Genomic DNA, 13542 nt, shown 5'->3' with positions numbered 1-13542 from the left:
AAATATAACAGGAGATACAGTTTCAGAATAGTCAGTTTTGTCAACAGCCGCAGAAGCACCGTGAGTTTTAACTACACAACAGTACCTTCTGTGAAAACACTTCTCAGTTACTGATACAGGAAATTTCATCATGACTCTATTTTTTTTATTTGGAAGATGTTGCTTTGCACAACTTTTTTTCCTCCTATGCTTCTTTCATTGCTTTATTGTGAAGTACAAGGTGAGCAATAGCTGTTGAAAGCTCTGCAGAGATGCAACATTTTTCTTTCTTCTCAGCAGTCCAGAATCCATGCAAAGAAAAGCCTCCTGGCCCTGAAGCAGTATGTGCTGTTCTACTAACATAGACTTCAAACCATTCATTTTTTTCAACAAAGTATCTTCAGTCAAAAAGTGGGAAGAATCTAAACCTAGAGTTTCAGTGGCTCTGGTCCTGCCTGGACTGCCTATGTCAGCCCCTTGCTCGAAATCACCATGAAGCCTTGCAAACCTGGGCTCAGGAATCCAGAGGGATGTCCTTCCCAGGGCCACCAGCTGTCCCAGCCACTGCTGTTTGGGCTGCACTCTTTGCTTCCACATGCAAGGGCTGCTGCCATGGCTGAGCTGAGCACCAAAGCAGGGCAGGGGTGAGAGCTTCCTCTGGCTGCTTCTCACTTTCCACCGGCTGCACCGTCATAGCTCACGGGCACAGAAACACAAGTTATTTGTAAAACAAGGAGCAGCAGAAGGCTCCATCCAAACTCAGACCATAATCTGTGTCTGATGGAAGCCCTCGACCCTTGTGGCTGAGCCTTTCCCGTTTGGCTGGCATGTTGTGTTCCTGAGATAGCGAGATGTGCTTGTCTTAGAGCCGTACAGAATGCAGCCAGGTCTCTGCAGACAGCCTGGCCTTTCCTCTGGGACGGAGAGCTGAGTGATGCTTGCACTGGGATTTACACAGCCACCAGTAGGATCTAGACTCTTACCTCTAATTAAATTGAATAAAAATTAGTGCTGGTGACACTGTAACTTCTCTCCTCCTCTGACAAAGATGTCCAGCATTCTTAGGTATATTGGGAGGTTCAGTTATTTTAATATTATAATTAGGAATATGCACTCTACCAATTTATTACTTTTCTTTTCTGGTTACGTTTTTACTCTTTCACCTGACAGATATTTTCAAAATTTTTTTTTCTTTTTTTTTATTCCTTTTTTTTTTTTTTTTTTGTGTTCAGTAATGCTTAGAAGTCAAAAACAACAGCCCACGGTCCTCCTATGTACTTCTGATACAGAAATACTTTTTTTCTTTTCTTTTCTAAAGAACCATACACATTCTGTCAGGATTACAGGCACAGCCAAGTTACACATGTAACATTTAATTTAAATTTTATAAAACTACATATCAAGCAAGTGGCAGACAGAAAGTGTAAAAGAAAAAATTAATATTTTTAAGTTCAATTTTTTCATTGCCAGTCTGCTTTTTAAACCTTCTTTCAGAAGCCATAAATTTCTGCAGATAAAGATCAAGGCCTAGCAAAATTCAGATAGGAAGGAATCAGCTCCATGGAAAAGACCTGCTGTCACCCAGGCTCTCAGTGGTTCAGTGCACACTATTTATCTTTCACTCCAGTAATCCACACAGTATTGCACTTCCGAGTTCTAAAACCTCCAGTACTCTGAAAGTGCAAAACCAAGCTGTATGTAGGCAGTATATTCAGGCAAAGGCACCACCAACAGTTCCAACTTCATAATACTTTCAGCCTACTGAACCACATATTAATATGCTACACATGTGACTCTGCATATTTTTACCATGTACACTAAAGAGCTATATGTTTCCTCCTCTTTCCAGTTCAATATACTTTAATATAAAATCTATGTGCGTTTTTGGTGGGCAGCATAAGAGTTTTACCCACTCAGCTGTGAATCTAAGAAAGCAGTATTGATTTAGATGTTCACTCATTCATTTACTAGGACAGTTTTAAAGCATTATGTGATAACCTAATTGAGAGGCATACTGTGAGGGAAACTGGGATTGCTGTGATAAATTAAATCAGTTCTGAGATGTCACCTACAATACCTTAATACTTGATGGAATGTTGTCCTGAAAAAAAATTAAACCAGGAAGCAAGTATCTTGGGTGGCAGAATGTGGCTTTCCATAAATGCCAGGTGATAGAAGGTGATTAAAATATCTATTGGTTATTGTAGAAACATTACATTAATGCCACACATATTCTATATTTGTGTGTAGATCTGCTTGTATATCAGACAATGGCTTCCATATCTATCAGACTGGCTTCCATTTCCCACTATAAACCAATTAAGGGTGCGAATCTTTTGCCATCTATCAGCTTTCTTTTAAAAACCAGGCATCACACAGCATCTCTACTGATATTATTTATCCACATGCAAATACAGACACAAATTAAGTCACGTGTCACCAAACAGTGTTATGACTGCTGCATACCAAACTGTGCTTGCAGTGCTCAGGTACATACTGCCATGAGGCCAGAAGGATCTGGTCTCACATCTGGGTCTCACATTTAGAGGAGTTTGTCCTGCATTCTGTCACATAGGCTTCCCAAAAGTGCTGATACCCCTGTGGATTCGGGCACCTGATGAATCAGGCCCAAAGTCCCCTGGACTTCTCCTGTTACTTCAGTCATTAGCTACAAGCATCTTAGATGATTCTGTCTGGTGTTGGACACATCCATTCTTCTCAGGGTAGGCCAGCCAAAGAGAGCATAAGCAATGCTGAATGCACCAGCAGTAATAGCATAAGCAGAATCCAGGGAAATCTGAAATTCTTTCCTAATGCAGGACACAGTCTGATAAGGTACTAAGCACCCTCACTTTTAACTTTTAACTAAGTCACCAGAGTTTGTGAAGTATCATGCTTTAAGTATGAGGAAAAGTGAAATAGTTAATCCCTGTAACACAGATTATTCTGATTTAAAATTCATGAATTTGCATGTAAGAAAAAATTTTGCTCTGAATATTTCCTACTTTGTATTCAGGCAGAGTATTGTTAATAGATTCATATTCCTTAAAGCAGTGTCTAAATTGAGAGGCTTTTTACATTGCATGTGTGCTCATACAGAAACAAAATATAGAATTAGAATATAGAAATATAAAATATTTTTAAAACCCCAAACCTGCATTTGAAAATAGGAAAAGTTCTGGAACTCTGAGTTATGCCTCTAAAGAGTTAATGTGTGCAGATTTTTTTCTACTCTTGGAAGAGTGGCAGAAGTAAAGGCTCTGCTTGTTCACTACACTACATTTTGGAACTGATAGCAATTTCTTCATACATTAAAATGCCTTCATACATTTGATTTAGGGACAAAACCTGCTTACACAGATTAAAAGGTAATTTGTATTAATATGCAGTTTCAGTTATTAAAGCACAGAATTTTCACCATATGCACCAATAATTTAATCTTATTCTTGAGTAGCCTCACACTACCAGTAAAAAAGAGGCAGGGGGTGTGAGGAGAGAGTAAACTACAGAACCTTTAGTCCCCAAAACAGATGCCAGTTTTGGATTTATTCAGCCAAGGATTATTTAGCTTGGCTCAGCTACACTTGCATTGAAAAAACACTTGCCTCTTCCAAAAAGTTTTTAACAAGCTCTGCTGCAGATGCTGTTGCCATTTGGCATGTCACCGTCACTGTGTGGTACAGCAGAGAGAACTCTCGACCACAGGTTTTCCTTGGCTGGGGGAGCCAGCAATTTTTGGCTATCATTCTTCTTCTGGCCAAATGGCTGCATGTTTACAGAATGTGGTTTTAGAAAGAGTGTTAACAGAGGTTGGGTTAACAGCCTAACCCAGACCAACAGTGAGGCAAAGGCATGACCTACCCAACCTAAGAAAACAGAGATAGAATAAACTCATATGTGTTTTTGCTTTTAACCCAGAGTCTCTTATATGCACCATACCCATAGACAAGCAGATATTTTTCTTTGCCTCAGGATGGATGACAACAACTTTAAAAGCTGCACCAGTCATGCAAAGTAGAAATATATAAAAATATGTGGTTGCTTAATCTTTTTTGGCTTGATTTCTTTCTCTCACTTACGACAATTTTACCTTGGCAAAATGCCACTGAAAGAAGTTCAATGAAGTTACTCCTGTTTTTCACTATGATGAGATATCTCGAGAGGATAAAAACGCTACAGAGTTAAAACTAAAAACTTCTGTCTTCAATTTCCATTAGACAGCAGCAAATGGCAGTCCTGCAACTTAAAAAGAAAAGCATTTCTACACTGATAACTTAATTCTAAGGATTTAATCCCAAATACCTCCACAAAAGTGCATATAAAGCTGGGGAAAACTTACATATGTCCACCTCTAGTTTAGTTTAACCACATTAATCCTATATCAGTACACATGCCTGAGAAGCCTTGATTTTTTAAGATGTAGAACAACTTTAAAAAACAATTTTGTTTTTTTGTTATGACGTTTGAGTTGTATAAATAAATTACATTTGTTCAAATTCTGACACTTCTTTTTGATGGGAACACCTCTGTTGCATTCCAGAAAAAGAAAATATCCCATTTATAGAGAGATAGAGATAGAGATAGAGATAGAGATAGAGACAGAGATAGAGATAGAGATAGAGAGAAAGAGATAGAGATAGAGATAGATAGATACAGATATTATCTGGTATGCTTCTCTGACACACTACACTCCTATCTGGAAAAAAATAAGGACTACGTACACTCCCTCTGCAGCACACACTTTATACTCCACTCTTTATTAACCGACAATTTTCTTTCAAGTTGTGGAACACAGATGCCATTAGAGAAACAACCAGACCATTTGCTTAAATTCTATGGATCTGCACCAAAAATCCTATTTAGCACAGTATGGATCGGATAGTTCACCCTTCACTTCCCCCTCACCAAGAGTTCAGTTAGGACTAAGAACAACTTGAAAATTCATAGGCACAAAGGCAATTTACTACAGCATATTAAAAAAAGAGTATAACGTATGACTAAGAATGAAGTAAGCAGTGTCTGGCTACATCTCTCCCCCCTCCACTGTCTGGGTAACTGGTATGCAACAGAAATATGAGAAAATACAGTAATTTCAAAAAATTCTCTTTTTACCATTTTGGCTTCTGAATGCATTGGGGGAACTTGAGGTGAGGCACATGGATTATTGAGGTTCGGCCCTTGCATCCCCATGATGTTGGAGTTCATTGACATTTGTCGCTCCATCTTTTAAAAGAAATAAAAAAAAAAGCTTTGAAAACATCTGGAGACATTTGCAAGAATTTACTCTCAGTTTCTATTTAAATGGACTCAGCTTTATTTCTTCAAGTCATGACTGGGAAAATAACAATCTGTGTCATGAATTGCATATGTGTATGCACGTAGGCGTGTGTTTCATCAGAATCGGCCTTGAAAACTCACAGCCAATTATAAAGAAAGGGTTTCTTTAATAAACAAATGTAGCAGCCACCCAGGTTTGTGCTTTTTTGTAATGATTTTCTCCCTTTCAGTATAACAACACTCAAAGTTAAGTGGTTTTAAAAGCATCACTGTATAAAATTGTAGCTTCCCCTCCCAGTGCAGCCCAACTTCGCTTGTTAAAAGCATAAATAAAAATCTACAATCTCAAGCATATGGAAAATAAGTTGGCTCTTTTTCCTTCACTCAGACTGCTCAGCTGGGAAGAGTTTTCCACATGTCTTGTAAGGGAAGCTTTCATGCTCTGCTGAGATAACAAAAAACAAAGCAAAACTTCTCCTGGCTGTTCAGAGCCCTTTCTGCAAGCTAGTCTCACTAGGCTGGGAGGGAGTGATACAAATAAAACCTAATGGCAGTAAAACCTCTCCTGGAGGGTATTGCCCAATAAGGCAGAGGAATAAGGGCTGGTAAAACAGGGTTATGGTGCTGCTTCCAGACAGAGCTGAGCATCCCACCTTGCTTTGAGCCAGTCTGCTGAATCTTTGGCTCTTACAAAAAAGACACTTTGGGGTCCTTCTGAGCCATATAAGCAGGGGAACTATTTTTTTTGTGCCCTGTGGTGAAGCGTTGTCTCCCACCCTCCATGATGATTGGAAGAATGGGTGCTGGGCTTTGGGGAAATGCGAATACACCGCTGTCCCCTGGCAGAGAAAAGCTAGCAAAGCCTTCTTTTCATTTCTCCATGGGGTAGGAGCAGCTCCCACTGCCATCTCCCCTGCAGCCCCTTCAGGAGTGCTGTGGGGCAGGAGGAACAGCCAGTGCTGACACGCTCATCCCTCCAGGGCTCACAGCCAGGGCACACCTGCCTGCCTGCAAGTAAAGATGCCCAAAGGGCTCCCTGGCAGCAGACTGAAGCCACTGTACTTACACTTCTGCTGGATGTTTGCTGCATTCGGGTTCCTTGGGAATCATGCCATAAAAAATCTTCCCACAATGGCATCTTATGTTTTTTGGGTTTTGTTTTTTTTTTTTTTTTTTTTTGTTAAACTTCCTGATCGATATTCCAGGAGAGCCTTATTGACAAGTTAATAATTAATAACTTATTCATGCTTGCTCAAACAGCAGCCAAACCTGAATCTTTGTATCTCTGTGGAGTGCTCCCCTTGATCCAGCAAAGCCAGAACAAAAAGTGCATTTCTCCCTGGTCAATTGCTCTCAGGTTTGTCTTGCAAACTGAACACAGTGAAATGTAGCAAAAACTTCTCATTTCTCCATCCCCTCTTCCCCATGTCATCCTTGCTTTTCTCCAACCCTAACGTACCCAAATGTCTTCTATTGAAAGGGTTAAATGGTTAAAATAATTTAAAATTTGAAGTTACAGTTGTAAAGCAACCCTTTGGCTTCTATAAAATGGGAAATATTCCTATCCCTCCAGAAATGATGAAAGATGAGCAGCAATTGTTACCTAGTTCTCAATAAGTGCAAGTTAACAAGCCAGAAAAGTAAATTGCCTTTCTTTCTTGCTGAGTGGTTATCTCCCACACAAGAGGATCACTTAGAGTTCACTGGCCATAACTTATGTACATTACTTTTTCAGTTTTTTTCTGAATTCAGAAAAATCTTTTTGTTCCAGTACAGACATACTGATCTCACCTACATGAACAAGTATGAGAATTACAAATTATAGTCTCGTGTAAACTGCTTCTAATCACTCTCACACTAATTAGCATCCCATTAACTTAATCAGAAATACTCTAGTCTAAGGTGAAGCACCAAAGAAGGTCCAGCTTCCTTATTACACTAGGTTTTTACAAAACCCAGAAGGCTTTCACCTCTGCTTAGATTGACTCAAACATAACACAACTTTCCACCCTGCAAAAAAAAAGCCAAATAAGAAAACTTACAGGCATGAGTACAGCAGAAGATCCTGGCATGGTAGGGTTGGGCAGGGTGCCGGGCATAGAGGCAGGCATAGGCTGTCTTTGTCGGTTGTGTAGGTGCAGTAGTGAAGACAGAGAACCTGGGACAGGCCTAGAAGAAAGGAAAAGAAAGTTCTCATGGGCTGTGAAGACCAAAACAAGCCTTAGTCTGCCAGCCATTGGTAGGCACAGGCAGCTCCAGACAAGCAGGCACAGATAAACCAATCCAGGATTTGTCCTTTCCTGCATAAATCAGTGGAACATAAAGTTTTCAAGAAGAGATGAATCACCTTCCTTATTCTCTTTATCAGTTAAAGCTCCTGCATAGTTCATCTGATATAATATGAATGTAAACCTATCAGCTGGTCTCAGTCTAAGCACCTCTGCACAGCATAGCAGCTAGCAAAAGATGGTACAAAAAAGATTTTCCACAGACAAACCAGAAAAATCTGCTATCATTAGTGCACTGCTGTAAGTTTAGCCCTCAGGAACAAAAATATCTGGATGATAGTTTTACAGACTATGACAGAAAATTAACCACTCTTAAATTAATTTTGAAATTGTATCACCTGTAAATATGTTGCTCTAAAATGAGCATTTCAAATCACTCTTGATTATCTCTCCTGTGAAAATCAACCCAGCCTTTGTTCCAAAACAATATCACTCATTTTACCACTTAGCACACCATCAGGACACAAAAAATGTAAAAGAAAAAAAAAAAAGTAGAAATAAAATTAAGAAAATTACATTCAGATTAAGCAGTTTATGAAAGCAAAATGCATATACTACAGAAAAGCAGAGTGAAATATTTTAGCAAAAGGCGTTCAAAAGATTTAGAAGGATATTTTTAAGCACAGGGAAAGCTGCATGTGAGAAAGCATGCCCACTCACAAAGGAGAATCATAAAATTAATGGATTAAAAAATGCTGGGACTATACTTTCAAAAAAGCCTTTAAGAATGTGACCTTGGGAATTATGTTAACAGTTTTTTGTTTGTTGGAGTTTTTGGGTTTTTTTTTAGTTTTGAAGAAAAAATGTGAGTTGCTTGAAGTTTTGGGTGAGTGTAATTTGTTACCTTTTCAAGCTCAAAAACCTTGAAAATAAAGTTCTCACATACAGTGCCTCAACAAACAACGACAGTACAAGAAGGTGTGTTAAGTTCTGAGAGAACAGAATGCTTTTCTGTATAGCACATGGTTTAGATTGTTTATTGGGACGGAGAATTGCCCCTAAAGGTATGAGACAAACTGAAGAAGAGGGTGCATAATCTGGGAGTTTGAAGAGCCTCTGCAGGAGCTATCATGGCAAAAGTCTGAGCCTCTAAACATCATAGTTATTTAAAGCCTTGGCAGAAGCATCCTTTGCTACCCTGATCAATCCACAACTAGCCATAAAAGCCTCAAAATTGGGCTGACCTGGTCAGGGGAAGCTGAGTCATAACCCTAGAGGAGCAAGAGGTAAGACTATCCTGCTTGGCCTGAACTGTGTCACACCAAATGATGGGTTTTGCCCCTCCAAATGCAAGTCGTACTGGCAGCTATTAACACATACAAGCCTCCTCTAACTTTAGCTGTCACTTCCAGCTATCAAATATTGTGCAAAAAGCTCAAAGGCTATGAGTGATGGGATTCACAGATATCCAGTTTGGAGGACACCACACCCAGGGTCCCAAAGTGTAGGTGCCTGTCTGATGGCAAAACCACCTTCTTCTGACATACAAGTCTCCTTCTCTTTTGCCAAGACTTCAAATCACCTAATCCCCTTTTCTTTGAAACTCCCAAGTATTTCCCATCCTTGGACTTGCAGTCCTTCAACACTCATGTCTTCAACCCTGTTTCCCTAGAAACATCTCTATCCCAACAAATGCCACCTCAAAATCCTTGCCCTGACAATTCCCTCATGCTAAGACACTCTGCTCCTCCCACCCTTCTGCCCTCAGCTGCCCTCTTTTAGCAGCTGCACACAACTGAACCCATCCTTTTGTCTTGGTTCTCTGTGGAGAGAAAAAGCCTGTGTTTTGAAGGATGTTTTAAAAATCCTCCCAGACACATACAGTACTTATTCAGGAGGGGAAGAAAGAAGCCCAAAAATAACAACAAATGTATCTCAGATACAGACAAGGAGTTCTTCCTATTCTTCCCTTGTTATCTGCTGATGGAGGAATGTGATGTACTTACATCTTCATATCACCTTAAAAAATCTCAAGACAACATTTTCCAAATGTGTGGTGTAATCCTGTGAGAGAGTGCAGTAAGTTCTGTGAGGGAGCATGAGTGAATTTCTGAGATATGCAGCTCTACTGTTGGCTCAGCACATGGGCTGAGCCTGGGGTGCCGTAGAGGTGGCATAAATGGAATGGATGAAGTGCAGGAAAAATGAGCTTGGAAAATATCCTCAAAGTACACAGACTCTGACCCATTCTACTGCCCACTTAAACTCAGCTGCTCCACGTACCAGCACTCATTCACACATGAGGACTTGACAAATCAATAGCACAGGGTCAAAATATCATGAAAAATAGATTCAATCCTCTTTTGAAAAGTAAGAAGTAAGGAGATATTGGGTTGAATGTGAGGAGGAAATCTTAGAACAATTGCCCTGCAGAGCAGCTGACAAAAAACTCAAATATGTCTTCTCTACCTCATGCATTAAAGTCCGTGTGCCAGAAAGAAGGGCTGGAGCCCCATGTTGGGGCATTTGAGGGGCAGAACAGAGTGTGCTGAAACCCCAGCTGGGGACGCCCCATGGGGTTCCCTTCTAGACAGTGGGTGGGAGGGAGGAGTGGGCAGGAAAGGAGAAAGCACTGGTGCACTCTGGTGACCTGGAATGAGACTGAGGTGTGCACCCACCTGCCCAGTCTGCAGCCCACTCTGCCCACCAGGTTAGATGTGTGGGAACTTAGATCTAGGGAACAGAATCTATGGGAACTGTACTGGCCAGAGTCACACATTCAATAAAAATACCGCTTGAGTTTTTAGTGGGGTCAACAAGCACCATGAAAAGAGCCCCCCCACACTTCTATTCATTCTGAGAGTGACTACATACAGACCCTTTGTACAATTCACCAGTTTCCTAATAAGTTTAGGTGTTAGGCTGTTTGACAGAAACTTATTTTGGCCTGACTTATACAATTTGTGCAAGTGATTCTCAAGGGACTGCATGGTTTGGGTTTTGCTTATATGTTCCAAAGCCAAAAAAATTTCCAAAATTGCTTTAATGAGTTTGGGAATATGGGTCATGGGCAAAAGGGAATTATTGGTATTTATTAAAATGGCAAAGAAGCTTCCTTGCTGTCCCCAGTTTTACCTTTAACACTGATTCATTTTAGGGGAAAGCACATACTTTACACTTAGCTAGAAGAAAAAAAAAATCTTCAATTCTTCAGGTATTTTTTCTTACTACACTGCTGCTAGTCTGTTCCGAAGTCTGCTTTTTAAAAAAGTTTCAGAGCAGTCAGAGAAGACTTGCACTTCAAGGTTGAGCCTCTTTGTGGAAAAGCCTGTAGTGCTCCTGCCATCGATAAAAGTTCCACATAATGCACTCTGGATCCCCCGCTCCCGTATCAGGGAAACTGACATTGGGCAGTACTCATGGGTACCTCCATTGCTCCTACACTTATTACAGCTTGTGGATTTAGCACGTGCTCCTGCACACTCCCTCTCACAGAGCTCAGGGAATGTGTATGGCACAGAACTGTACAGACTGAGATACTCAGTTTGTCTAAGACATCTCTTCCAAGGACAACACAATTTCTTTTGTTGTTGCTTTCTATCTGGCAGCAAAGAAAATCAGTGAGAGTTTAGAATTGTTATTTTTTTGGTGGACATATTGAATCTGCTCCTCTGTAAATGCTGAGGATGTACTGCCTGCAGCCTGTCAATCAATATTGCTGACTGGGAGATTTTCATTCCTTGGCACCTGTGGTGCTAAATAAATAGGGCTGTTGGGCAAACAGCCCACAGATAAAGGACATGTAAGATAGAGAACTGGCAGATGCTCAACCTTACTGAAAATCTGTCTACCCATGAAATTTTTCCTGAATTTAGAAATTTTTATTGTGTTCCAGCAGAAGCCTGCTGTTGAACATGATGGGGTCTCAGCCAGCATCTGTATGCTGTCTCCTTGGGCATACGTGGCCTGGATAGTCAGCATTACGATGGCTTAGTAAAATACCACGTTTGCCAAGCTGCTGCAACTGACTATGTTGGCTCTTCTTCCTCTGCATGGTCGTGCTAACACCATGAGTCACCCTTATTAACATTTAAACAGATGGGTGGTACCCTGCTAAGCCATGGTGACTCGATCATGTTCCATCATATGACTCTACCCAATGATTAAAGATAACTCCTCTATGCAATCAAATATCTAGGATATATACTTCAGTGTCTGCCTCCTTGATTAATACCAAATACTCCATCTGATATGATGCCATTGATGCCTGATGACCAAACACTACACTCATCTATAAAAAGACTAGGCTTCCCTTAACTTGAAGTCTTCAAGGACAATTTAGGCAGATGACAATTTGTTGCTGAGGTCTCATGAGAGTAAGCTCCTACTGACCTAGACCATTTGGGGCTATGTGCAAAAGGACTGATGCTATTTAAAGTATCACTGCAGAATGCTTTCTACTATGGTAAAGCACTCCAGGTCAGTGGGTCTTACCACAACCTCTCTCCTGCTCCTTACTCCCCTGCACGTAACACTTGTGCAAGGTCATCAAGAATACCTACATCACAACCCCGTTTTGTTCCTCTTCAGCTAGCTCTGCTGTGGAAAAAGTTTAGCCAAAAGCATACCCAGTTGCAATGGAGTAAAGGAACTCATTTCTTGACTTTCCATAGCCTGGACCAAGCCAGCTCACACCAGAGCATCCCACAGGTGGCTAGTTGTGCTGTGGAAATTTGCCATGTCAGCTCAGGACTGGCTGAGGGATTTCTGTACCACTCTGCTGTTACACAACACCCTTGATCAGACTTTTATAATTTTTATATATATGTATAAACATGCATGTATCTACATATTTATTACAATAGTGCCTAGAAGCCTCGGTTTAAAATAATGAGGTGGGTGAGGTTCTGCCCCAAAAAGCTTGGAAATCAAGGAAAAAATGAGGGATAGTGATTTGAAGCAATAGGGAGACAGAGGTGAATAAGGCAGCAATGATACCGTTATGATCAATGTAATGAGGAGCAATCACTGCATGCCAGCAGTCTGGATATTTTCAAGAGATGTCAGTATGTGCATGTGGTTTGGGTGGCTTTCAGGCTTAAGCCCCCAAGTAGCCTACCATACTGAGAATAAGCACAGCTGGCTGCAGTCTACCCTCTGAAAGTCTCATTGACAGCCAGGTACTGTCACAATTTAACTTTTCATTGCAGAAAGTAAGTTTCCTGGAGCATGTGTTTCCACAGACCAGCTGCAAGCTGCTTTTACAGCAGCTACTGCAGCCAGAGTACCTGGCCCAAGTGCTGTCCTGGGCTTTCAATATTTGAATAATTTAGTCAGAGGCAAAGATATGGAGGGGATGTTTTAATCTGAGAAATGTGTTCTGACTGGAGGTGCTGCCTCATTTACTGCTTGTCTGCTGATTTTTGATCCACATTGCTATTATTTAAACCTACCAGTCTAATTAGGGCTTTCCTTATTTGTGATCCATTATTTCCCACCCTCAAAGTAGGGCAGTTTTGTCTACTTTCCATTTATTCATTTGTCATTCAGAGGAAGAAAGAAAAAATAAACACAAGGGAAAGCAATAGCAAAGCATGAAACCAGTACTTGGAATACCTCACATAGTTGCAAGGGACCTCACCTGACCTGCTGTATCCCATATTTAACGATGTTTTAATCACATCACCACCAGACAGCCAAGCTTTCCAAGAAGTGGGAGGTTTATGTCACCAGGATTTTTCAGGGAGCCAGACCATATTCAGGGGAAAAGAAAACTGGCACCTAGAATTTATGGCTCCCCGCCAACCTAGTAAAGATCCTTGTTTGTATTTCTCAGATAATTCAGACATCTGCATGATGTGGGCAGATTATTATTATCAGTAGCAGACATTTATACTGTGGTGGTGCCCAAAGGTCCCAGTTGAGACTGGGACCCCGTTGAGCCTGGCACTGTACAAACACAGATAAGAGACAATTCATACAGAGTGTGTTTATATTCTAGGGACACAAACCAGATGAAAAGTTGAAGAAGGAGATAGAACACACAAGCAAATAAATA

At 40.7% G+C, this 13542-nt stretch overlaps 1 protein-coding gene across 5 annotated transcripts in view; it reads right to left on the bottom strand.

Annotated features, from left to right (window-relative positions):
- Positions 1–13542, bottom strand: part of CREB5 (cAMP responsive element binding protein 5) — a 257668-nt gene that overhangs the window by 67215 nt on the left and 176911 nt on the right. For all 5 annotated transcript variants that reach the window (XR_012054560.1, XM_032746734.3, XM_072925667.1 and 2 more), the window contains 2 exons: positions 7299–7425; positions 5092–5202 (listed from right to left, as the gene is read on the bottom strand). Coding sequence is in view for 4 of the 5 variants with exons in the window: in XM_032746734.3 (XP_032602625.1) it covers positions 5092–5202; positions 7299–7425 (238 nt within the window). In the remaining variant the exon portion in view is untranslated. The remainder of the gene's footprint in view (positions 1–5091; positions 5203–7298; positions 7426–13542) is intronic.

This window comes from Taeniopygia guttata, chromosome 2, assembly GCF_048771995.1.
Source record: "Taeniopygia guttata chromosome 2, bTaeGut7.mat, whole genome shotgun sequence".
Taxonomy (NCBI): Eukaryota; Metazoa; Chordata; class Aves; order Passeriformes; family Estrildidae; genus Taeniopygia; species Taeniopygia guttata.
This window is presented reverse-complemented; position numbering and strand designations above follow the sequence as displayed.